At 36.6% G+C, this 27170-nt stretch overlaps 1 protein-coding gene across 1 annotated transcript; it reads right to left on the bottom strand.

Moving 5' to 3' along the window:
- Positions 1-21: 21 nt before the first annotated feature.
- Positions 22-27170, bottom strand: LOC149418332 (uncharacterized). The gene is made up of 10 exons (XM_089638739.1): positions 26214-27170; positions 23130-23358; positions 21141-21368; positions 19877-20038; positions 15465-15693; positions 10570-10772; positions 8612-8736; positions 7243-7491; positions 6290-6459; positions 22-5707 (listed from the first exon to the last, which is right to left on the bottom strand). Exons 1-10 carry the CDS (start codon positions 26947-26949, stop codon positions 3869-3871), a joined length of 4170 nt encoding a protein of 1389 aa, XP_089494865.1. The 5' UTR covers positions 26950-27170; the 3' UTR covers positions 22-3868.

Below are 27170 nucleotides of genomic sequence, written 5' to 3'. Positions count from 1 at the left end.
CATTTAAAATTTGATGTGAGCACCTTTCCAACATATCTAGGAAATTGTGTAGATGTACCTTACATACATAACAGTGAAAAAGGATTAAAAACAACTATTTACGTTTTGAGCTTACTCCAAATAAATTTTTTAATAATAATTAAAAAAGATATTTTCAATTATTGTGTACTACTTTCGGGTTTACATTTGTATATTGTCAAGTAACTGAAAGCATGATTAGACCGAGGGGCGAGTCTATCTATTGCGCAGAGTTTTGCGCGGGTGCGAAGTTAACTTGAACTTTGCCCCAAGGCGTTATAGGGGGCTAACGCAAAAGACAGACTCCCCCAGCTTATATATGATGAGCTTAAGTTATGTTGATTTATTTTAAAAGCATAAAAATATCTTAAAACTACATAAAACAATCAATCAATAGAAAAAAATTCTCTTAAAGATAATATTTTTTATAGAATAAAAAAGGCCATCCTTCGTACGTGAAAATGCATCATGAGGACAGAGATTCAAACTTTAAAAGAATTAGTTAAGAGATTTTGAAAACTTTCAGTCAAAACGATCTCACTTATTTTTAATGAATATTATTCTAATTGATAATAATAAGTACATATTGTAATGTAGATAGATAAAACTATTTTACCGTGTTCCAGTGTTTTGAGCATTCTTACTAAAAACAATCTTCAACAAAACAGATTTCAATCCGAACCCTTTAGTCTAGTGTTTGGATCTATTGGTGTACCTACAACTGCATTACAGTGCCGATAACAGCAAACTTAGACATATCATATTGAGAGGTAATTAATTATAATTACTACAACTAGGTAACTCTGAATTCAGCATTTTCAAGTTGCACACAAAACTATAACTTTATTTTAATTAGGTAATTATTTACCTACGACTACCGTTTGAGAAAATATTCCGTACATGTTAGGTTAGGTTGGATTAGGTAGAATTAAATCACAAACCAGTCTATACAAACCTAGCGTAGCCCACAAACTACTTGAAAACTGGGATATAACTCTAAAGGGGACGCGAGCAGGCGTTATTAAAGGGGCAATTTTTTGTAGTAGTAAAAACGGTAGTCGTAGGTAAATATTTACCTTTAATTAAAATGACGCCAATGATTTTGCAATTATTGAAGAAATAATTTTATTTTTTTGTTCATGTATGCCACAACACGCTGATTTGGAGTTATCTAGTTGGGAGTAGTATCTACCCCGTGATATAAAAAACAATGAAATAAGAAAAACTGTTAAACAAGTAAAGTCCATCAGAGGAGCTTTTTGACATCCAAATAAATTAATTTGTGAAACATTATTCTTAAACATCAAGGACGGGTTGTTTTAGAGAATTTGAACAATTCTTCAAATTTCAAAAATAATTTTCTATTTATGTGAAAGATTTTTTCAAGTTCTGTTGTTATTTCAGTTATGTCAAGCAACTAGCCTATAATGATATAAAAACAGAACTTGGAATAGGACTTTCACAGAACCCGAAAATAAATTATGAAATTTGATGAATTGTTCAAATTCTGTGAAACTACCCATCGTTAGGTTTTTAAAGCTGCAAAATGGCTATTTAATAATTTTGACTAGTTCTTTTTTTAGCTTTTGTAAAGCGTCTTAAGGTAATATTTTGGTTGAAGTGGTTGATAGCCCGGTGGGTAGGACACTCGACTAGCACGACGGGCGGTCGAGTTCGATACTCACAGCGAGTAAATCAACATAAGCCCCCGCATACCCAACTTCTACCGATTTATAACAAGTTTCTTGTTAACTCTAAGTTTTTAAGTTCCAAAAGATAATATCTATACATTTGTTATGCTGAAACGTTAGTTATATGAAATTCCCTCGATAGAAAAAAAATCGCAAAATAAGCTCCGAAAATTATTGAAAACGCCTTTTGTTTGTTATTTAACATGTTATAGGCATGAAAAAATTCAGTGTATCTTTAAATGCAACTAAAGCATTTGTCGAGAGATTTTTGCTCTATTTCAAACGAGTCGTGTTTTATTAAATATTTTCACCATTTTCGCTTAATTATTATCGCGCTCCCTCTAACATTCGTATTTACATATCTCCCTTTCTAACCATTTTTGAACGCTTACCACGCGCCTTTATCCCTTTTTTATAACACAAATGCTAAGTAAAAAGGTATGCACTATAAATCTATATATTGCATTATTATGATGAAAAATGGCACAGAATATTATATAATATCTAGTAAAATATATTAAATCATTTGCGAAAAGGTGAAGCTTATTATTATATCTTATTGCTTTATAATAATTCTGTGTGGTAAATAACACATAATGGTAAAAAAAGTATTCTTTAGGGTGAATTGCCTAATACAAAAAAAAAAAAAAAGTATTGGAACAATTTTCGGCATAAAATTGAATGTGTAGTCAAAATTTAAAGGATTAAGATGGTTAAAATTGAGTTTTAATAATTTAAATTGACTTTTATTAAAAAATCACAGCAAGGCAAAAGGAGCCTTTTTAGGCAGAGAGCTAACCCATGTGTAGTTACTAACCTAACCTAACCCATATATAGTTATTAACCTAACCTAACCCATATATAGTTGCTAACCTAAACTAACCCATATATAGTTCTTGCCGTTCCTGTTCAAAAACAATGATCACATCTACCGTATTAAGTTGTGACTACAGTATTCATTTGTAAAATACAAAATGCTAATCAAAGAAAAATATGTATAACATAATATGCATAAAATTAAATAATGTACCATTCACACATGTAAAAAAGTATTGTTGTACAAATTTCCACAATTATTAAATGATTAATAATAACTAATAACAAATCATCATTCGGATTGCAACAAAACTTGACAATTTAATAATGGGGTATTTTCAAAAACTTTTATTTTTTTATTTTAAAAAGAAAGACAAACATTCTCGGGTTACGAATAACTCGACAATATTTGAATATCTCTACCACCACAGTAAGTGGAAAATGTTGCTTGTATTGTGATGGAGGACTTAGCCAGCTGAGGAATTGAACACACTACGCCTGGGTGGGACCCAAATGCGATGCCAACTCAGCCACCGACCGGTGTATGAATGAATACCGTTAAAAATGAAAGATTTAAAGTTATTTTTCTGATTCAGATCATTATACTAAAAATGTGTATTTTTAATGTTTTCATTAAAAATTTATTGATTTAAAAAACAGCACATTCAGAAACGTTTCCAACTGGCTACAACGTCATTGACATAGAAGACACCACTGGCTGGTAAGACGGCTGTCTCCCAGCATAACGTCAGCCCCGCCGAATACACAAATAAAACTGAACATATCGTTGGCGGCAAATCGAAAATGGCTCATTTTAAATCACTATAGAAAATTTATTCATCAAATAAAAATACCACGATTATTGATAAAAAAATTTAGAATAAAAAAAACAGATTTTTTTTTTTATAAATAGAAAATATTTGGCACTCATTCTTTGAAATAATGACATCTCTCATGGAAAAAAAGCATTTACAGACATTCCATGAAATATGATTTAGGATTAAGATAAAAATAAAACATATTAAAAAAAAAAAAAACTAAAATTTAGTCTTAAATCTCTACAATGTAAATTTGTTATGTAACATAAACAATGAAATATGAAATGATTTTCTTCTGGTGCCCTCTCCTAATAGAGGTTATCTTCACTCTGAAGGCTGCAGTCCAGAACTCTGCGGAACTACACTTGTACCAGTCATGTAGGTTTGGAAGCCACAAGGTGAGCTGTGTGGCATCTTCCTAGGGTACTCTTGTACTTGTCCAAGATCTTTCAGAGTTTTCTTCAACTTATATCTAGTACAATTGCGTAACAGATTTATATGGCGTGGATAGACGTAGATAGAAAGTTACTTATCCACGTCCATCAATCTTCTCCTGGTCAAAGAAAGGTTGAGTTTCTTTTTGGCGGAAGTCGTCTTGGAAGGGCTGTAAGTTTTGGGCGTTGTGGGCGGAGAAATGTAGTACCCCACTCCCTTGCAGATCTTATTGGGCGACCGTAAATAAACTCCCTCTTCTTGTATTGAGCCACTCGAGGTACTGGGTGAGCCCATATGTTCCAGCCTCCTTCTGGCGTGCATGGCAACTTTTGCAGGCGACGAGATGAATTTGTTTTCTTGTTTTGTAGGTGATTCGAGACCAGTCAAGTCTATCACGGAGGAGTCTATTACATTCACAAGACGATTGCTCGTTGTTTGGACGGGTGGTGGATCGGTTTTTTTATTTAATGCAATGGATGTCGTCATGATAACGTTAAAATTATTTATAGACGTCGTTGACAAAATTTTAATTCTTTTACAATTTGGTTCATTGTTAATGTCAACTTCTTCGGTTGCAATAGGATTCTTGGAAATTTCAACTCCATCAATTCCAACAGGTGCTTTGAAAATTTCCATTTTATTTTTGGATATTTCGACTTTCGTATTACAAATCCATTTTGGACCAGGTTTCATTTTATTTCTATTTTGAGTATCTTCTGTGTCCCCGGTGACTGTAAAAGAATCTTTGTAAATCTCAACTCCGTCAGTTGCAATAGAATCTTTGGAAATTTCAACTCGGTCATTTGCCACAGAATCTTCAACTCTGTCAGTTGCAATAGAATCTTTGGAAATTTCCATTACATTATCTTGGGAAAATTCAACACTTCTATTATTATACCGTTTTGGACCAGCTTTGATTTTTATTCTATTTTGATTGTCTTCTGTTTCCCTTGTGACCCCAATAGAATCTATGCACATTTCAACTCTGTTATTTGCCACAGAATCTTCAACTCTGTCAGTTGCAATAGAATCTTTGGAAATTTCAACTCGGTCATTTGCCACAGAATCTTCAACTCTGTCAGTTGCAATAGAATCTTTGGAAATTTCAACTTCGTCATTTGCCACAGAATCTTCAACTCTGTCAGTTGCAATAGAATCTTTGGAAATTTCCATTACATTATCTTGGGAAAATTCAACACTTCTATTATTATACCGTTTTGGACCAGCTTTGATTTTTATTCTATTTTGATTGTCTTCTGTTTCCCTTGTGACCCCAATAGAATCTATGCACATTTCAACTCTGTTATTTGCCACAGAATCTTCAACTCTGTCAGTTGCAATAGAATCTTTGGAATTTTCCATTACATTATCTTGGGAAAATTCAACACTTCTATTATTATACCGTTTTGGACCAGCTTTGATTTTTTTTCTATTTTGATTGTCTTCTGTTTCCCTTGTGACCCCAATAGAATCTATGCACATTTCAACTCTGTTATTTGCCACAGAATCTTCAACTCCGTCAGTTGCGACAGAATCTTTGGAAATTTCCATTACATTATCTTGGGAAAATTCAACACGTCTATTATTATACCGTTTTGGACCAGCTTTGATTTTTTTTCTATTTTTCATATCTTCTGCGTCTCTTGCAACAACTGCAATAGAAATTTCATCGTCATTTGCAATTGGATGTTTGGAAATTTCAATATTGCTATTATTTTTCTGTTTTGAACCAGCTTGATCATCATCTGTGTCTCTTGTGGCTGCGATGCTTGTTTTTGATTTATCCGCCATCTTCTTTCTGTATTTGTTTTCATTCCTATGAACATAGCATACTTCTGCCATGACATTAGACTCCATCAGATAATGGATCCATTGAATTTGTTTAAAAGAAAGCTTGTCCCCTTCGCCCTTGACTTCCACAAATTTTATCTGAAACATAAAATAACAAATTACCTTACTTGAAGGGTAGCACCGTATACAGGATGTCCGGGGGACAACTTATCATTTTGATTATAACTATTTCTGCTGTCTGCGATGTAACATGACAAACTCAAGAGTTATACACCTACTACATAGCAATAGGTCATAACTCATTTTATTAAGCTGGAGTCACAATAACAGCTCAATATTTTCATAGCCTTAATGAGTCCACTCAATTGAATGACGGGCTCAGTTTTGAATATAAAGTGTAGTGATATCTCTTTCCAACACTGTTTAGATCATATTTCTTACTATGGCAGTAAGGGAGACACAACTATTTCTATGAGACTGTAAGACTGTGTAAGACTGTACAGTCTGTATGAGACATATGAGCTGTTCTGAAAAGCGGATAAATTGACTCTACGGGTAATAAATAGCTGTTTGTTCACAAAGTCGAACAAATCAGCCAGAGGAGTTATAGGAACTGAAAAAATACAACTTCTCAAGCATGAAAACTTGTTATGTGGGAACCTTATAAGAAGGTTTCGCTGTGTAATAAATAAATATTGAAGTGAAATTTTCAAGGCTTGCCTGGTTAGTTTCACTGTTCCAGATGGTGAGATCGGGAAAGCCCGAGTGAGCGTAATGGTAGTTGTGCGCCAATCTCTTACAGATGCAGTGCAATCCCGCGTTACCGAGGCATACCGACACAGTGGACAGTTGCTCCCAGACTAGGTGTTCACTGTGCAGGGAAAAGTCACCTGCAACATTCATTTATTATATATACATTATTAACATTTCATTATTGGATTCAGTTTTAGCAATTCAAAATGGAGGACAGCAGAGGAAGATTAGTAGTAGCCTAGTGGACAAATGCGCCGGGTTCCCATCTGGGTGTCATGGGTTCAATTTCTCTGCTAGCCGAGTCCTTCATCATTGCAGAAGCAACATCTTACTAAATTATAAATAACCATTCCCTCTTAGCCATTAGCCACAATCGATACCAATCACTGACTATTAAGAATCCCCGAAACTTTCCATATTCCTTTCCAAAGAACCAAATGTGTCGGCAATATAACATCTGGACATATTAGCGACAGCCCCCAGAACTTTACTAAATTCCTCGAATGTCTTCTTTTCGTTTGACTTCACTTGACCCAAACTTTATTGTCTCTTGTTTTACATAACTATTGTTTTATTCCTACATTTATATTATTGGACGGTAGTTATTTGTTGGTAGTAGTAGTAGTTGGTATAGCGATGGAGATTTCAAGGCATTCGAAAAGCCATGCCTCCAAATTTGAATATGGAAGCATATAACCTGCTATATGCCAGTCTATCTATATAAAGTCTATCTGCCGGTAAAGTGGGTTACTTACCGGGAAGTGGGTTACTTACCGGGAAGTGGGTTACTTACCGGGAAGTGGGTTACTTACCGGGAAGTGGGTTAATTTTCACTTCCAAGATTCATTACAGAAAACTAAAGTGAAATTCAAATAGACATATTTAAAAAGAAAGTTTTCTTTAAAATGAATAAAGCCCACCTGGCTTTCTGCTATCTAAAGCCGTCTTCATTTTGTGAAGAACATCTTCCATGCTGGAGGTCTCGATGAAGGCCAGTCTCTCGTCAATTAGTTCCTTTCTGTTCTCGTAGAAGTAGGGGGTGTACATGTCAAGGGGCACCTCCTGGTAGGGGGACAGGAACAGCCTCTTGTCCTTCACCGTGCTGTAGATGATGTCCCAGAAGAGGAGATTGAATATAGATGTGGTGATGCGCCCCTCCCAATGCTCTCCTGCAAAGACAATATGCTATTAAGGCCGAAATTTCAGTAAACTAAGGAATGTTTTAAGACATACAACTTGACGATCGTAAATATCTGTCAAGTTGAGCTTAGAAAGCATCTGCAATACGGGCCGACAAGAAACTTCAATAAATAAAAAGATATTTTTATTAAAGTCAACGTATAATATAATATGACATGATAAAGCGAAATTTTTATTTTTATCTTTAACCTTTTGCAACCGGCTAAATATTTCAGAATTTCTATGTGTTAATTTCTATAAGCAGCTCCCGCACGTTCAATCGACACCAGTTCGCCTACCAAAAAACGGATTTATTTCCTGTTTAAAGACAAACTTACACTCGTATGAAGCCGGTTGTAAATTAACGGATAACTAACCCAGTAGTGGTAATACAAAGGCAAAATGAAAGTATAAGGTCGGCACTGCAATTGCAGTGCTTATTAATGTGTGTGAGCACGACTCTTCAACACTGCAAATACAGGGGTCCGGCTCCTAGAGTTAATAATAATAACAGTTAATTTATATAGCGTAGTTTTGTGTTAGTTCTAATTTAATAATAACATAATATAACAACTAATAGAACACCTTTGCAAAACTGTACTCTCATCAAAATTAATGATTTAATATTTCCAGAATGGTAGATACTCTTAGTATCGTCCCGGTGAAAGTCCACCAATCAGAATCATCATTTCAAGCGTTGCTTGAAATTTTTGTTCGTTGCTTCAACCTTCATTGTTCACATCACACTCTTGTGAAGTATTCCTATTAAAAAAAGAAAAATCAGAGGCCATTAAGTGCGCCCTTTTGTATAAATTCAAATTTTGCAGAACAATTCCAAAATAATTATGCAAGGATGCGACATCCACCTTTCCTCCTTTATTTAGCCCCCACCTTAATCCGCCTTACAACATCGCCCCAACCAAATAGTGATATTGCTCACTGGGTTGAATACAGTGCAGACTCTTTGGACAAAATTAATTTAACCATTAAAATGCTAACAGTTTTAAAGCAATCTATATCATCAAGCGGCATTTTTTCACACAATGTATGTGTTTACAATAGCAAGCGACAGTCGATAAGTTAAATTGTGATATGTTTACAAAAACTTACCGCAGTCAAAATCACTATTGTTCTGGTAGTAGAGAAGCGCATATTGTTCTACTGAGACGTAATTCCGGTCGCCTGTTTTCAGGTCATCAAAATAATAACAAGCTTTACTACCGCGCCGCACAATTCTGAAAAAAATATGAGGAAATTAATACATTGCCAAATGGATGCTTAAATTAATATACGTTATTACAGTGAGCTCATTTATTGTTAATAAATTAAACAATGTAACATTGTTTGAATATATTTTATTTATATACTCCGACCAGTTGCGTAACAACCGTTCCTTCCTCGGGCAAAATATACTAACTTAACATTACAAAACAATGGGGGAACATAATATATCACTAAGTGTTGAAGTGGGGGTGGGGGCATGACTAGGGATTAGCGAAGAGTGGGGGGGGGGGAGATGGAATGGACGGTGAAAGGGAACATGTCTAAGATGGGACTGTGAGATAATATTTTTTGTTTATTGATAATGGACTCATCACTATTATACTAAATTAAAGTCGCTATCCGCGTCTAACTGTTTGTGAGCTTAGTTCTTCTAAACTAGGCAACGGATTTTGATAATGTTTTCACTATCATTTAGAGAATGTTTTCTGTAAGTTTTATATATATAATATGTGCATATTATATTTGTAGAAAGTAGGGAAAAGTCGAGCAACGCCAGGTAAACATCAGTTAGTATTAAGGGAGGGACCTGTAAACAAAATCAAAGGAATGGGAAATAGCACAATGGGCCCATGGCCGGAGTGCTCACAGGAACTATCCACATACTCTCTCCGCTTTAGTAAATATATAAAAAAAGTCCCATGAAGGCTGAATTGGAAAAATTATTCAATTTATCCCAAGGTTGATGGTATTTCAAGGTTTTTCCACTTAAGAAGTTTTTTTCCGGTCCCTTGGAAACCCTATAAGAGCCGAGTCTGCCGGCCTATGTGTTTCATCCCTCCCACAATAAGGGTCTCCTCAAGACCCAGATTCACTCCTTCTTTCCCCACATCCGCATCCCTAAAGATGACATAGGCCCTGAGGCAAATTGTTTGGCTAAAGAAGTTGAGTTAATATTAAAAAAATATATTTTAAAATTTAAGCAGATTTGAAAGAAAATTAATGTCATCAATTTACATAAGGCCTTACGACTCCTAGGCCCCAGACAAACTAATTAAATTTATTTTCTGTTTAACATTTTTCTGATATGCATACATAATTAATATAATATATTACATATGTAAAAATAACCAGCTGGTGTCTCCACAACATCAAGTACACACCCGCTTTTCAGCAAACCTGGGATGCGAGGTCCCAAAAACTAGAACCACATTCGCTCAGCGACAATAATGCTTTATCGCTCCTAAAATATACAACGCATTGAGCACCGATATACAATCAACTAATAACATATCCCTTTTTAGTATAGGTGTTCAACGCTGGATATTTGAAAGGGGGCGAGAATTAAAGAATTTCTAAAGACTTTCTAAAACTATTCCAAAAAAATAATTTAAAAAATATATATTATATCTTCACCTTTATATTATTGTAACACTTTTTAATATTTTATTATTATTATTTTTTTTCACCTTGTATAATATGTATGACTACCATAACACGGGCATTAGCCTAGTATGGTTGGTAAAATTGTAATATTTAAAAAATCTATAAAATAAAAGAAAAGAAGAAAAAAAAAATGTACCTATAGAATAACGGTGGTGCGCACTACTCTTTGTGAATGTATATGCACTTCCTAAGAAAATTACAATTAACTCTTGTGCGATATTCACATATTAAAAAGTGCCAGATTTAAATAGGTGCCAACCCTCCTCTTTCCATCTCCATCCCCTCCCATTCTCCTCACCCTCAATATATCCCAAATCGGGGATGCCATAGTTCCACTGACTCTGAGCAGTTGGGATTCTTTTAGAGCATTAATAAAAATTAATTTATCACCAAGTACTCACCCCTCGGCGCCCTTGGCGACGATATCGTTGCTAGGAATCTGGACGTGGTCGATCTTGGACAGCCCCTTCAGAAGTGTGACGACATGCGTGTCGATTTTGACTGTCTTTTGGCTGGCCAGTTTCTCGGCTCGGTCTCGGAGTGGTGCCTTCTCGTCTTCGTTCATGGAGAGCTCGTTCAGGGCTAGGATCAGGATCTCTGCCGCCTGGAAAAAATATGATAACACAAAGGTTAGTTTATTCTAAATATTGTAACAATATTTATTTTATTGAAAAATACAAGTAATCGAATTGTAAATTTTGTTTTTCTTTACATTCTTCTTTACATTTTAATTTATATTGGTATTATATTAGCATTACAGGAACTGTATTTTTACATAAAGAAAGTTCGAAAATTGCTCAATTCTTCGTGATATTTTTCCTTAAAGGAAAAGTTCCTTCTTTACTTTCATTTTTTTATTTTTCATTTCCTTGTTTTATCTATTAATATTTCTTTAGTTTATTATATCAGCTAAACAATAGTAAAAAAAAAAATGTCGTGGTATAACTGAAAGTATACTAGATTATGAATATACATTTGTATTACTTTACCAACAGAATTTCTTCAATTCAGTTTCATTTTCTTGTTTTTATCTATTAATATTTCTTTAGTTTATTATGTCAGCTAAACAATAGTAAAATATGTCGTGGTATAACTGAAAGTATTCAAGAATATGAATATACATATGTATTATTTTAATAACAGAATAGTCAACACTATAATTTACTATAATTTACATTTAAAAACATTATCATATTGGAATGTCCTAAAACGGGCAATCGCCTAGTTGGACATTTTAAGTTCATTCATTGTATTATGTAATATTTACAAACAATAAATAAATAAATAAATAAATAAAAGGTTATAGCTATTCCGCAAGCAAAAGAGAAGGAGCAAGGACTTGAGACTTGTACAGGGTCAGCAGCAGGTCACTGTTGAAGAATCTCCTAGCCCTGTACAAGACGCCCAACTTTTTGGAGGCCTGATTTACTCGGGCTTCTATGGATCCCCGATACTTGAGCTGGTCTGATATAGTAACTCCAAGCATTTCAATGGAGTCTTTATTGGGGAGAGTGCTCCCATCAAATTGCACCAGATAGTCATTGATCTCCCTCTTTGCCGAAATCAGACACGCTTGGGTTTTTGAGACGTTGAAACTGACCAAGTTGGCCTTACCCCAGGCACGAACCATCTCGAGGTGGTGGTCAATTTTTTGCTTCAAAACTTTCCGAGCTGTTCGGACATAATAGGTGGAAGGGGGCCTGTCAAAAAGATAACCCTCGTGAACGGTGCTGTCATCAGCGTAGCAGTGAATTGGTGCACATTCAACGAGATCGTTGATGTGCAATAAAAACAGCGTCGGAGACAGCACAGATCCTTGTGGCACCCCCGCATTGATTTGGTGCGGTGAGGAAGAAGAGCCGTCAACCACGGTTTGAATTGTTCTTCCCCTCAGAAAGTCCGCAATCCAACTATGCAGGGTTGGGTGGATCCCATACGATGGTAACTTCCCGATAAGCGCCCGGTGCCAGACTCTGTCAAAGGCTTTGGAGATATCCAACCCAACGGTTTGAGTTTCACCAAAACGTTCCATGTACCGCCCCCAAATATGCGTCACAAATCCGAGTAGATCGCCACACGATCGGTTTCGACGAAATCCATATTGCCGATCGCTTAGGATATTGTTATTCTCGAGATATGTGAGCAATTTGTTGTTAACCACCCTTTCTAATACCTTCGAGAGTATGGAAGTGATGGCTATGGGGCGGTAGTTAGAAGGGTCGGAGCGGTCCCCCTTTTTTGGGATTGGGTGGACGATTGCCTTTTTCCAAAGATCTGGCACCTTTCCACCTTTGAGAGAGAGCCTAAATAATTTCGCGAGCACTGGAGTCATTTCTGCAGAACACCTCTTGAGGACCAAGGCAGTTATTCCGTCCGGCCCACTGGCTTTGTCGACTTTCAGCTCGTTCAAGACTCGGAGAACCTCTCTGTTCCGGATCTTCGGTTCCTCCATTTGAAAACCGCAGTGCGGAATGGAAGGGGGAGTCTCTCCGTTATATTGAAGAGTTGAGTTTTCCGCGAAAATTTTGCCTAATAATTCAGCTTTCTCGCGGGCCGAGTTAGCCAGCCGACCATCAGGCTTGGTCAGAGGTGGGAAAGTGGTTTAGCAGAAATTTCTTCTGATCGAGCTAGCGAGTGACCAGAAAGCACGGCTACCAGTGGGGCAGTCAGCCAGCTTTTTCGCAATTCTCTGGTTGTGATCGCTCTTAGCTCTATTTAGAACTCTCTTACAATCCCTTGCCCGTTTTCGGTATTCCGAAAGGTTATTCATGGAGCTAATCTTCCGGAGTGCATTAAAAGCCATATTTTTGAGTCTGACAGCTTCAGCACAGCGATGGTCAAACCACGGTTTTGTGCCCGCTCCAGAGGATTTGACGGAGAAGGGAATTTAGCAATCCGTTGCTGATGTGATTACTTCTCCTACCTCGCGTGCACAAATTGATGGGTCCTCGGTGCTAAAGCATACAGTACTCCAAGGAAAGGCGCCGAAGAAAGACCGCATGCCGTCCCATTTTGCTGCCCTGTAGTGCCATACCTTCCTCTTTACATGTTTGTCGGGTTGACGGTTCGTGGAGGATGGGACAGAGGTGGTAATCAGGCAGTGGTCAGAGGATCCTAAGGGCGCTGTCACCTCCACTCTGTACCCAGGGAGTGGCTCACTAGTGAGAAACAGATCGAGTAGGTTGGCTCGATGTGATGGGATGTCTGGTATTCTGGTCGGAGATTCTACGAGTTGGCTTAGTCCATGGATAAGAGCAAAGGATTCCGCTGATCTACCGGCAGAGTTCGTTGGGCCCGAGAACTTCAGCCATTGTTCATTATGAACATTGAAGTCCCCCAGGATTACAAACTCGGCCGATGGGTAACGGGGCAAGAGAATATCCACAGTGTCACTCAAGTATTTAAACAACTCAACAGTGTCTGATTTGGCAAGGTTTGGTGAGCGATATAGGCACGCAGAAATTCTCATCATACCGGTGAGATCCACATGTACCCATAAAACTTCGTGTTTTGCGCTCTCGATATTTGCGAGACGAGCGCAGCTGATGTCAGCACGGCTGTAAAGGCAGACAGCTCCTTTCGGCCTGAAAAGGCTTTCCAGATGATATCCTGGGCAGTTCAGATAGGAGGTATCTAGGGGCTCGGCAATCTGTGTTTCCGTAAGGAAGAGGAGATGGGGATTTTGTGAGAGAAGGTGGTGGTGGATGGGAGTTAGGTTGGTGTGCAGACCGCGAATGTTAGCGAAATTCACCTTCATCCTCGGTCCACAATGAGGACTCCTACTGTTCGCTGTCGCTGAGTTTATATTAATTGGTTGTGAGTTCATAGTTTTTAAGTTTGTTTTATTTGTTTGTAAGATTTAGGATGGGTTGGGAAGGATTAGGTTAAAAAGGTTGGGTAGGGAGCTGGAGAGTGGAGCAACTGGATACACCAAATGTAAGGCATGTTCTTCTGACTGCGGTTCCAGGCAATGGGCAGGAGAGTCCGGCTGTGGAGGTCGCCCAGTGCGCCCCAAACGCTGGATGCTGGGTCCTCACCGGTCACGAACCGGCACAGCATCAGCGGCAGGGTTTTTTCGCTGGCTGATGGGGCAGCCCACCCTTGGTCGTGAGCCCAAGGGTCGGGCCCCTGTACTATCCAGCGGCCCGGACAGCGATAACCGGTTTACTGGATCTCCCTCAACCGGCCTCTCCCAGCCCGGCCCGCCCCACAGTAAGTAGGCCGACCCATTCATCAGTGTGATCCAGAACGCACAACCCTCCATGAGCCCGGGCACCCCTGCTAAGTCACCAAACGTAGCGAACCACTTCAGGTGACCTGTGGCAGAGGTGTTGGTAACCCAGAGTATGGTTCCCGGGGCGGTGGTACCCATTGACCACCTCCCAAATTAATACCAATTGACCACCTCCCAAATTACTAGTACTACTCTAGCTTTCGTTGGTTGCTGGCGACTCGCCTCCCGCGCATTATAATGGACGATGCTAGGTAACAATATTTTGTTATTTTTGGTTGAACTATACTAACAGTAAACAGTAGACCCGTGTCCAAAAAAATATGTATCGAATTTTCTTTTTTCTAATAAAAAAAAAAAATTCCTCTGAAATCTTAAGGTATGTAAGTAGATTCTTAAATACTTACCTACTTAATTGCAAACTATATATTTTATGTAACATTTCTTTAATTTCAAACAAAGAATTATACAATTTGTCCAAAGAAACTTCACAATCTCAGTAACAATTCTTTTTTCAATTTTCTTCAGGTAGGTAACATAATATAGAAAAAATGCGAATGAGAAAGTCCAAACAAACAACGATTTCACATTAAAAAAAGGTAATCTTTACTGAACCATTAAAATGGCCACCATTTGAAACGGAACGTACAAACAAATTTACAGACAGATGAAATGAAAAAAGGTCGAGTTAAATCGCTCTATCAGCAAGCTCTTGCAAAAATCATACCGTTTACCATTCAGCCTCTAAGTTGCCGATATGTGGTGTTAGAGGGACAAAAAAGATAAAAATTTAGAGTTGTACGTCAGGTGTGAAGCAAGGTGAATAATTCTCAGAACTTCATCATCATTGCGGTTCCATGATATTTCATCAAAATGAAAATTCAACAACCCTTTGAAAAGTGATATGTAACCTATTTAAACTAGTTTTTGTTTCATAACTTTCCATGACTTTATATCACTTTTTGGAGGTATGTTGAATTGTCATTTTGATGACATAACCGATCACCCATCATTGCCTGGGGTGATGATTGAATCACTGGACGCCTTCCCTGTGGCGGTACCTACCCTAGTAAAGTCACGCTGCCTCATCTGCAGGATGGAGATCTGATCAGAGTACCACTGGGCGCGCTTGTGTTGGCGGTAGGTGGTCTGATCCAGCAGGGTCTGCAGCACGTCCAGGGCCTCCAGGTCCATGTCCTCGGTGTTGAAGGCCTTCAGCGCCTTGATGGAGAGCTCCATGGCGCGCACGTACTGGTAACCGGGGGTGAAGCGGTAAAGCCAAGGTAGCGGTTTCCTAAGTGGATAATTAAGCAAGGTTATTCAAGGTACATGCAAGTTTACTCATGACCTGGAAATGTTTATCTTTGTTTTAAAAAAATTGCGAGGTGATATCCTAGGGCTCTGAAGTCCAAGGGGTCTTGGTATCAAAACTCCACAAATAATTGTAGTTTCGCCACTCTTATGTAAATTATGAGGCAATTGGTGACTTAAGGAGAAAAATACAAATACGTCATTATGCACAATGTTATGTTACGACGACGGAGGAAGTCATTTCCCATGTCAAAACGAATACAGCTCTCAGCTGTAATGCTGAAAAGTTTATGGCGTTTTCTAAAGAATACTCATCCTTTAAAATAGGAGTCGACGAGCGGAACATCGAGTTGTTATTAAAAGAAGAACTTTGGCCCCGAGGAATGGTTGTCCGTCATTTTAGTTTTTACAAAAAACGTATTTCTGACAAAGAAAACAATAAAAAGCCACTTCAAACACAATGACTACTATTGTACCAAAACGTGCGAGGACTCAGATCGAAGATGAACAAATTTTATGAAAATGTTCTTAGCCAAGAACATAAGTTTATCGTAATTACTGAGACTTGGCTTAATGAATCGATTTTCAACGCACAGATTTTTGACAGTAGATACATCGTATTCCGAAAGGACAGAAGCACTGGACAAACACGAGGTGGTGGACTACTGATGGCATTACTGAATGAAGAAAACATGAAGACAGAACGTTTTTCACAACTAGAAACGGGCGATGAAAATTTATGGGTCAAGGTCACTATTCACGACGTTTGTTTGTTTATTTGTGCGGTTTATATACCACCCAGTTCCAAAACAAGTGTTTACACGACTTTTTTTGAAATGCTAATTAGTAATTTAAACTACCTTGTTCGCAAGAAAATTTTAGTGATTGGTGATTTTAATATCAATTCTTCACAAAATCCACGTGCTGTGAAAACCGAACTCTCGTATGTTATGGAACTATTTCAGCTGAAACAATTTAATATAGTTCTGAACTCAAGTGGTCGTACTTTGGATCTAGTGCTAGGTAATTTTAATATGGTCATAGAAAAATCTGATTTCTGTCTTGTTCCAGAAGACAACCATCATCCCACACTTTTGTCAGAAATTAACCTTAAACATGATAAACCGTTAAAAAATCATCATATACTATCAGAAAATAACTTCCGTGGTTGGAATTTCTACAAGGGAGACTTTGAGAAGCTGTACAGCCAACTGCGTGACCACAATTGGCAGGCTATCTTGGAGATTTCCGATGTTGACGAGGCAGTTAAATGTTTTTACGATATCCTATTCGCGTATTTAGATGAATGCTTCCCAAGAAAAAAAAGGCATCGAAAAGAAAACTATCCTAAATGGTTTTCGCGCGAAATTATTGGGGACATAAAGATGAAGCGCATACATCACCGGCGGTGGAGACAATCAGGTTTGGAAAGTGAACACGAGTTATTTAAAACTTATCGTACTAGAATTAAACGCAATATTTCAATAGCCCACAAAAATTATATTTCGGAGGTAGAGAATAACGTGAAAAACGATCCGAAATCATTCTGGAAATATATTTCTGACAAGAAACGTGACAGAGGTTTCTTAAGTCATGTTAATCTAAATGATAGCACACACAAAGGATCCGACATACCGGAAGCCTTCGCAAAGTATTTTCAATCCGTATATAATTCAAAAAAAGTTGATTTTGAATCTTATGTTCCAAGACAGACTGAATCAACAAAAGCTCAAAATATATCTATTCATAGCGTTGATATTGTAGATTTTGTTTTAGCAGTAAAGAAATTGAAACCAAAAACATCGTATGGTCCTGATTTCATTCCACCCTTTATTATTAAGGGATGTTCTGAACCATTATGTAAGCCACTTCTATATATATTTAATCTTACGGTTAAAAACGGAATTTTTCCTAAATTATGGAAGCTGTCGAAAGTCACCCCTTTACACAAAGATGGCGACAAGTATCAAACAACCAACTACCGTCCTATAGCGATTCTCTCCGCACCTGCTAAACTATTGGAAATAATTATCCATAAATATGTTTATACCAAAGTTGAACCATTCTTGATCGAACAACAACATGGATTTAGACATGGCCGATCAACCACTACAAATTTAATGGTATTTACAGATTACTTGTCGAGAGCACTCGATAACAACGAGCAAGTTGACGCATCTTACCATGACTTTGCAAAGGCTTTCGATAGAGTTGATCACTTAGTGCTTCTAAATAGGCTCGAAGAAATTGGTTTTTCGGAAAACTTATTGAAACTCTTTTGTAACTATTTGAGTGAAAGAGAGCAATTCGTGTCCTATGGTGAGTTCAACTCTAATGCATATCCTACAAATTCTGGTGTGCCGCAGGGATCCAATTTAGGACCCCTATTGTTTTTAATTTTTATAAACAATATTCAGGGAAAGATTAAATTCGTCCGTTTTCTACTTTTTGCCGATGACATCAAACTCTTTCTGAGAATAAGATCGATAGAAGACTGTAGAAAGCTCCAGGAAGATATCGATGCAATTATTGACTGGAGTATTGATAACAAACTTGGGTTCAACTTCCAAAAATGTTCAGTGATGTGCTTTACAAGGGCACACAAGACCATATATTTTAATTACAAAATGAAAGATACGTCACTGAAGCACATGGTGACTTGCAAGGACTTGGGAATTGTGTACGACATTCGCTTAACATTTCACGCTCATATTGAAAAGATCTGTAAATCAGCCACTAAGATGTTGGGTTTTGTCATACACAATTCGAAAGACTTGACCAACCTTGCAGTAATAAGGCTGCTTTACTTTAGCTTAGTGCGTAGCATTCTCGAGAATGGATCTCAGGTATGGGGGCCAGAGGACACTGTCTATGTACTAATGGTCGAGAAGATACAAAAAAAGTTTTTACGATACCTCTACATGAGAGAGTTTGGTTATTACCCATGGCTGTTTCCAACAGCATTTATCTCGGGAATGCTGGGTATATGCAGCCTTAGTTCCAGAAGGGATGTTGCATTACTCCTGATGGCGTATAAGCTACTAAACGGTTTAGTATCAATACCAGACATTCTGGCTAAAATAGGATTTTATGTCCCGGATAATTTCGCGCGAGGCCGCCAACACAGGCTTTTGATTCTTCCTAGGTGCAGAACTAACTTACCAATGGTGATGCCCTTGGGAAGAATCACTAGGTTAATTAACTGCCTCGCAGGAAATGTGGATATTTTCCACATGTCCTACAACGTATTTAAACGTGAAATATTATTATTCAATACTTAAAATTGTAAATCTAAATTTGAAACTTTTTTCTTTGTCCCACTTGTAAATGTACCTATTTGTTATTCACTTTTTTGTAAATGTTAATTATCGATATTGCAATGTTCTGGTTCATACTGTTTTTGCAAATAAACAATAAAATAAAAAAATAAAATAAAATGTTTTTATTATCGGAGAAGATATAGAACAATACAGGTGAAGTCAAAATTCAGATTCATCTCTTATATAGAAGTATCAATATTAAAGAGAAAATTCTCAATAACTAATGACTGAATATATAATACGAAATTAATAAATAGTTGGTTTCATGGAAGGTAAGCGTAGTCACAAATAGGTAATTCAAAATATGTACGTAGTAGTAATTTTATTTTCCAATATCTCTTAACTTACGCGGCACTCGCATTAAGTGATCCATCGGCAGCTATTCACGTACGCATTACACATATGATCTAAGTCTCACTAAAACACACACAGTGTGTAAAAAGGTCGCGTGGCGGGATAGATTGCGCTGAACAGGTCAGTATTGAAAAGATTGACGTGCTTTTGGATGTGACCATTATAACTAACTAACCATCACGCCGTTTTACCGCAGAGTTGGGCAGAGAGGACGGACCGCCAAACAACTCGGTCCTGGCACACACTCCTTGTCTCATTTACATTCATACATACTCTTTGATTATTCTGGTATCTGGTTCACTTGATCGTGGCATGTCTTCTTCGACTTCATCTGCTATTTACATTTGCGTCATATACTCTCCCTGCACTCCTTCCTCGTTCATCCGCTCTACATGCCTAAACCATCTGAGCGTCCCTTTCTTAATCTTCTAATAGTCATAACATAACTTGATAAATTCTTTTTAGACTTAAATATTTAATATTGCAACTAACCACTTAACAATTTCACTCTTTTGTGAAATAAGCCCGAAAGAATTGTGACACTCTCTGCATGCATCCAAGACCTGCTGTCCTCGTAGAGTTGGATTAGGGCCACCAGTCTTAACAGTGGTTAAATGAAGCACGGTCTCAGCCAAATTGTACGCTCGCTCGTACCTGTAACATTCACACATTATTATTATATAATGGCGCAGGCCTGTGAAAAATAGACGGGATATTATAATTGAAAGATTATGTAAAAAAACACAACAGAACAAGGACAATTGCTGCAGAATGTCAATCAAATCAAGAATAATTAACCAACGAACAATGAGTGTTCGGTGCTCGACTCGGTCATTTGATTTAATCAAATGCCCTGAAAGATTGATTTGGAAACATATAATAATAATAATATTTGGCTAATTTGTAAAGTGCCGTTTTCTTGAAAAATCACCTCAAGGGTGCGAACTGCTTCCTGAGGTTTAAAGCCAAAGAATCCACCTAGATTTCACCACTTATCCCATATTTTTAGGTTCAATAAATTTGGCACATTATGGCAAGCGATCGCTTAAGATGTTTTGCAAACTTGCCATAATATGCCAAAAATCATTCTAGTAATAAATAAATATTGTTTGAATAATAAGTAAATAAATTTCAATTTAGTTTGAGACGTCCGTGTTCTGTTAGATTCATTGCAACCAATTTCATCGTATTTATAAGATACATATTTTCTTATTTATTCCATCACAATTGATAATTTAGCTCGTACTTCACGATAAAATAATGCTAAATTTATAGATATATTATGAAAAATAAGTAGAAAAGCTTAAGATGGCCTCTCAGGCACATTGCGCAAATTATGTATTAGGTTTATGCCCGTTTCAAAATTTGATTACTTATTAACTATAAATATTACTTATTCTTTAGTCATTAAACTTTTTTGTTCAACAAATTTCATATATTCTCTATCCCTATAAAGGTCATTGATTACTTTTGGAGAGCTGAAATTACTATGAACCAGTGCCTGCCAGGCACATTGCGCCCGAAATCAGCGGAGCGCCCGACACAGGATTAAAATAATTGCTTGTATTGAAGAAGCAAGATTGTCGTTTCGATCCCTTTTTAGACGTAATCACACATGATTGGGTCTTCGAAATATTGAACTAGAAGATGTAAATCTTACCATTGGAGTTTTTGTACCCTTTGGGGTGTCTTCCAGCAAAAAAACTACCATACTTAAAAATTAAACATGTAAGATTTTCAGAATTCATAAACTCACTCCAAGAAGTGCAATCTTGATGGGAATACGCAGCTGGGTGGATCACACTCGAGTTCCATGGCGGGGTAAAACTGCTTCCCGTGCTTCACGTTCAGCAGCATGAAGTTCAGTTTCTTTTCCCTCAGCAGCTGGGGATTGGCTCCAAGATACATCAGGCGATGGAGCAAGTCGAATGTTCTCTTGGCCGATTCGTGAATCTTGATGTAATTGCTCAGTATGAGACCCAACCTGAAATACGATAGAACATGGGGAGTTATTATATGTACTTTACATGTGTCATATCCTCGTGGTATTTAACCCGGGGGCAGTAGCGTAGTGAGGATTCCACTAGCCAAACTATCTGGCATGTGAAGAACGCGTGATAATGTTGATTCCCCCCCCCCACTACTCCTACTTCGATGTTAATACGACTAGAAGCGACACGTCTAGTACTTGAGCGACCGCGCTATGAAGAACTGTCTGCATGCGCTTCATTGAGCCACTAACGATGTAAGTATCTTTATACGAGACAAATAGCGTGCAACAAAAATGTCAATTATATGTGCTCGACATGTTTGGAAAGTCGGACAAAACACGGACTCTAAAGAATATGGATTTTTCAGGTACCTATCCGGGGGGGGGCATGGCCCCTTGGAATAACCCTAGCACCCCCCCCCCCGAAGAAATTTGCTTAGGAGGTACTCACTCGCTTAGATTTAGATACGCATGGAGAAAATTGTCGAAACACTGCTCACAAAGCAAGATGTTCGCTTGATAGGATGTATGAATGAAGTGAAAGCAAGGATGTGTACTTATCAGGGTATTCAGCACGGTTGATCAATAAAGGTTTTATCGATAATGTCGGTAACTTTTCATTGTTCTCAAGCATGACTGCTATCACTAACGTACAAACAACAGTTCCAAGTCAAATAAATTAAGAACACTTAATTAAGCCCAGTTGTTTCGCAGAAATTCACGCGTGACAACCTCATGAAATGGCCATTCAGCGCCATTTTGTTTTATCGACAGTTGAATGGTTCCAGTTAAATGCCGATTCTAAGTCCGTTCCAGCTTTTGAACAAATTGTGATCAGCAGAAGAGGACAACTCAATCACGTTGTTAAGGTTGTCAGTTTATTACAATTCTATAGAAAGCTGAAACACACCTAGAATAAACGTTTAACGGGGACCTTTCAAATGTAAAAAAAAAAACAAATTGACGCTGAATAAAAATTTCTACATAGTAAACATACATAGTACATAGTAACTCAAAATACCCAAGCTATAAAAGTACTAAATAAAAATCGAATATTATTTGAAATGCAACTCAATTAACCTTGTAATATGTTTATTACAGTCGGCCTATCGGTATTTGCCCATACCTGCTTTAAATACGCTCAACAGTTCGCTTGAACATAGGAATTGAGTGGGTGCGGAACAGAGATAGAGATTCGAATTGGGTTTCAAGGTCATAATAACCCTCATTCCAGGAATTGAATTATTAAAATAACAAATAATATACTATACTTTTGTTGAAATATCGATGTAAACGAAAGGCACGAAGGTAAATATAAAAAGAAGACTTGCATTACGATTCAATCATTATGAACATATAGTTGGGACCTTTACAAAGAGATTGGTATATAATATTTATATAAAAACATTGAATAATTCCGTCTTTTCTGCCATTGAAAAGAGGCCGGCGCAAAAGGTAGAACTACCCTTCCGCCGCTAAGCATCAACCGACTGAACAGGTAGAACTACCTTTCCCGGCTGAAATATGTTAATTTGAATTTTCGCAAAACAACAGGGCCTTAGTCGTTGTGAACTTTTGTTTGTTCGTTGGTAATGTGCAGTAAAGCTCGGGAACGATGACAAGTTACCAACATTATCAATAAAACCTTTATCAATCGATCGTGCTGGATAGAGTTGTGAAGCGTTTCATTGTCTAGGCGTACCCCTGCGGGGAATGATTCAATGGTTAGTTGGTTTAGTTATATATTCAACTTACTTTTTAACCAAACTCTCCTCCACCGTTTGGATTTCTCCTTTTTTTGTAAATGCCTTTGAGATATGATTATTTGCGTTGCAAACATTCTTTATACTCTTCACCATTGCCTCCTTTTTTTTTGGTTTCCCAGAAGACGATGTGAAGAGATTTTTAGGAAATTTATTCATGAGCTTGTTTAGCTGTGCGATAGTTGCTATCTCTAAAAACTCATTCAAGTCCATTTGTGAGCCTGAAAGAAAAAGAAACATATTATTTATAAATTAAAGTATATTTCACTTCTTGCAATGAGACATTTCTGTACCATTGGAGAGTGAAGTTTTATAATTTATAATAGGATAACAACAGCATCTATTTGATTTATCATTAACTAAAGACCACATGGTTATAATAAAAACTCCTTTTGACAGCTTAAGGCGATGCACTACTTCGTGTAATATTTTAAATTGAGCCGCTATCAATAACAACCCTTACGTAGATGGCGATAAGGTTTAAATTCCCGCTTAACACCATCCCCTGTTTTGATTTATGCAAGAAAAAAACATGGCCAAAAAGTGCCTTTTATTTTATTTTGTGGATGTTCATGCATAAATATTTAATTTTTTTTCGATCATTTTATAAATAACTAAATTCGCCACATTATACAATAAAATCATAACCGAAAAAGGGTTCGTAAGTATGAGATTTTGAACTTTAAAACAGTTTTCATAGGCCTCTACATTATTTTTTTCTGAGCTTATAAAAAGACTTATCTAAAAAATACTTGATTTCAAAGGCCAAGATCTATTCTACTCGCAGTATTTAATTAAAGCATCTGAAACATTTCTAGGCGACCAAATTTTTAAACCAAAAACTCATGATTTTGAATTACTACGTATGGCATCGCCTTAACTTAATTTGTTCGGTTTTTGGAATAAACAGCTATTATCCGTTGAGTCAATTTTTTCACTTTTGGGAATAGCTTATATGGTCTAATAGAAATCGTTATGTCTCTCTTGCTGTTATGGTGAGAAACATGATTTAAATGGTGTTAGAAAGAGAAAATACCACGCTTTATATTCAAATCTAAAAGATTATCATAATTGAAATGTACACTTCTTGAAACTAAAGGTTCCGACAGCAATTTGACAAAAAATTATCAAACTTTGTGAATTTTTAAATAATTATTTTTATATGAAATGACAAAAAAGTGAGGTGTCAGTAATGTTTATAATACATTTGTATAATTAAATGTGTGTTTTTTTGCTATCAGTAATTTTAATTCAATGTTTGGACAAGTATAATTAAGATGAACCATTTAAAAAAAATTTGAAAGTATAAAAAATTATATGTTTGTTTCTAATAATAAAATTTGAAAGTGTATTTCATCACATTTCAAAAAGAGTTTTTAGTTTTCGGATATTTTCAGAAATATTTCCTTTATTTGGATTTAATTGCAAAGCGGAAATACAAAAAAATTCTCCGACCATCTGACAGCGTTGAAATATAACGGTCAATATGAGAGGCGTGAGAAGTTAAAATATGTTTTGATTGAATTGACAAAGATAAAAAGAATGCTGTTTTGATAGTTTAAGATTATGTATCTATTTTGAGATATAATTAGCTAGTGATAAGGCACAAGATAACAGTAAAATAAAATAATTATTCCATTATCTTACGTCATCTATTATAAATTTAATCCGCGTTGAAAAGGGGAAAAGCTGTCTCCTTAAAGAGAAAACACGGGCGGCGTATTGTCCAAACAAACGTATTCACCTATTTCCTCTCTGAATTTTGACACAAATGAAAATATTTTTTAATATAATATAGAAATCAACCATTGCCATGTCCCTACGTTTTGCTTTTTTTATAAGTTACTTATTATAGGAGTGAGGACCCTCTAAAATCCTTAAAACTGCCTTGTTTGAACGCCATCAACAGAGATTCGGTACATAAATTGGCTTGTTTGAACGCCATCAACAGACATTCAATATATAAATTGCCTTGTTTGAACGCCATCAACAGACATTCAATATATAAATTGCCTTGTTTGAACGCCATCAACAGACATTCAATATATAAATTGCCTTGTTTGAACGCCATCAACAGACATTCAATATATAAATTGCCTTGTTTGAACGCCATCAACAGACATTCGGTAGATAAATTGCCTTGTTTGAACGTCATCATTTGGTCAGACATTCGGTGTATAAATTTAACAATGTATTTTTAAAAAAGCAAACATACAGACATAGAATATTTTCTTGTAATAAAAATCGATCCAGTTTCGGAGGAGAATACGAGGGAATACAAAAAGATTTTGATGATTATATTTAGGTATAATCAACCTGAGGTGCAGTTGTCCCTTTCACGGACAGCAATAGTTTTGTAATATAACTATTATTTAAATTTCTCGGCGCCTGTGTTTTCTCTCAAAAGATATCATCTTTTGATTTTTGATATTGACTAGACATCAGATTACATGCAATTTTATACTACAGATGACGAGATTTTAACGCTCGCAGCCGTTGTATTCCCAATTTAAATATTGGATAGTAAACAACAGTGGGCGATCTAAGTCGCCTGTGAGGCGATCAAGAGTTAAAAGTGCTTTGGGGGACGATTTTATATGATTTCGAGTGACAGCCATTCTTTGTGCAATTACCTTAACATAAATACTTCACAGAATTTAATACTTTTTTGTTGAGATCTACATTGATGCACTTTAAAAATTTCTGTTTCACAAAATTCCTAAATATTTTGTGATAAAAAAATTCTTTGTAATCTAACTTTCTAAATGATAAGACATTTATTGATATATTTTTACCCTTGGGTCTAGTAAATATGCCAATGTGTAGAGTGAAGCTCGCTACGAGCGATGACTTATGGTAGTTGTTTTTACATGTAACTGAAATTTCTGCTCATTTAAAGTCCGCCTCAAGGAAGAGAAATGAATTAGAGGGTTAACTGTTAATTATCCAATAACTAAATTGATAATATGATGGTCGCAAGTGTCAGTCAGCTGAAATATGAAAATGCATACAATCGGATGTCTCATATATAATAACTAATAATAAATTATAAAATTTGATAGTGTAAGAAAAGTACCGGTCAATATAAATCCTTGTGCTTCCAGATTCTTCAAGAAACTCTTGACCAAGTCAGATCTACAATCATAATTGATATACTTCTGTATGGTTTCCACTTTTTGCCATTTCCATTGGAGCCAGTAGAGGCGCACAAACAAAATTTTCACCTCGAAGGGATCTAAATTAATGAAGGCTTGCGTCAGATTCATCTCGTCTTCGGAAAGTAGGTAGTGGAGGCATGATTGTGATAAAAAGACGGTGACCATTTGCACGAAAAACTGCGTTGCATAAGAGGAAGTATATTGAGAGTTCTGATTTATAGATGTTTGTTGGCTTAGCGTGATGTCGGCAGGTTCATCAGGTTTATCAGGCAGAGAGGCTTCAATCAAAAGTTCGTCAGCATTATCATCTGGAATAACATCATCCTCTTCAACAACTGGTTCATTTTCTTCAATTATCTTGTCTTCTGTTTGCGGAACGGATTCAGTGAAAGGTTCTAGTGCTTCTTTATCATCTTCAACATCCAAACTAATTGAAGTCAGAGGTTCTTCATCGATTATGTAGCAATCACTGTCGGAATCGGGCTCGTCCTTATACTTTTTCTCATTTATAACTACTTTTATATTTGTTACGTTGTTGTTCTCTTTGTTTATCACATTCATTTCACTTGACGATTTCATCTTGAGAGGTTTGCTAGAAGATATTTTGAAGTATGATGTTATTTTGTTTCCCTGGATTTTACTCGGGGTCCTCATTATGGCATAAAATATATAAAATTACAATGTTATACCATGCCTAAAAGTTGTAGTGAAATAATATCCATATTTAAATACATAAAACGTTAAATTAAAAGCGAAACTTCAGACAAGCATATTATACGCGAGTAACGTAAAACTGTGTGAAATTTAGGAGAAGTAAAATCGAATAAAAACAAGTCAACCCAAATGTCATTCGGGAAATATTCGGGCGGCAAATC

The sequence above is a fragment of the Hesperophylax consimilis genome, chromosome 13, assembly GCF_061612785.1.
Source record: "Hesperophylax consimilis isolate HC1 chromosome 13, BYU_Hcon_1.0, whole genome shotgun sequence".
Taxonomy (NCBI): Eukaryota; Metazoa; Arthropoda; class Insecta; order Trichoptera; family Limnephilidae; genus Hesperophylax; species Hesperophylax consimilis.
This window is presented reverse-complemented; position numbering and strand designations above follow the sequence as displayed.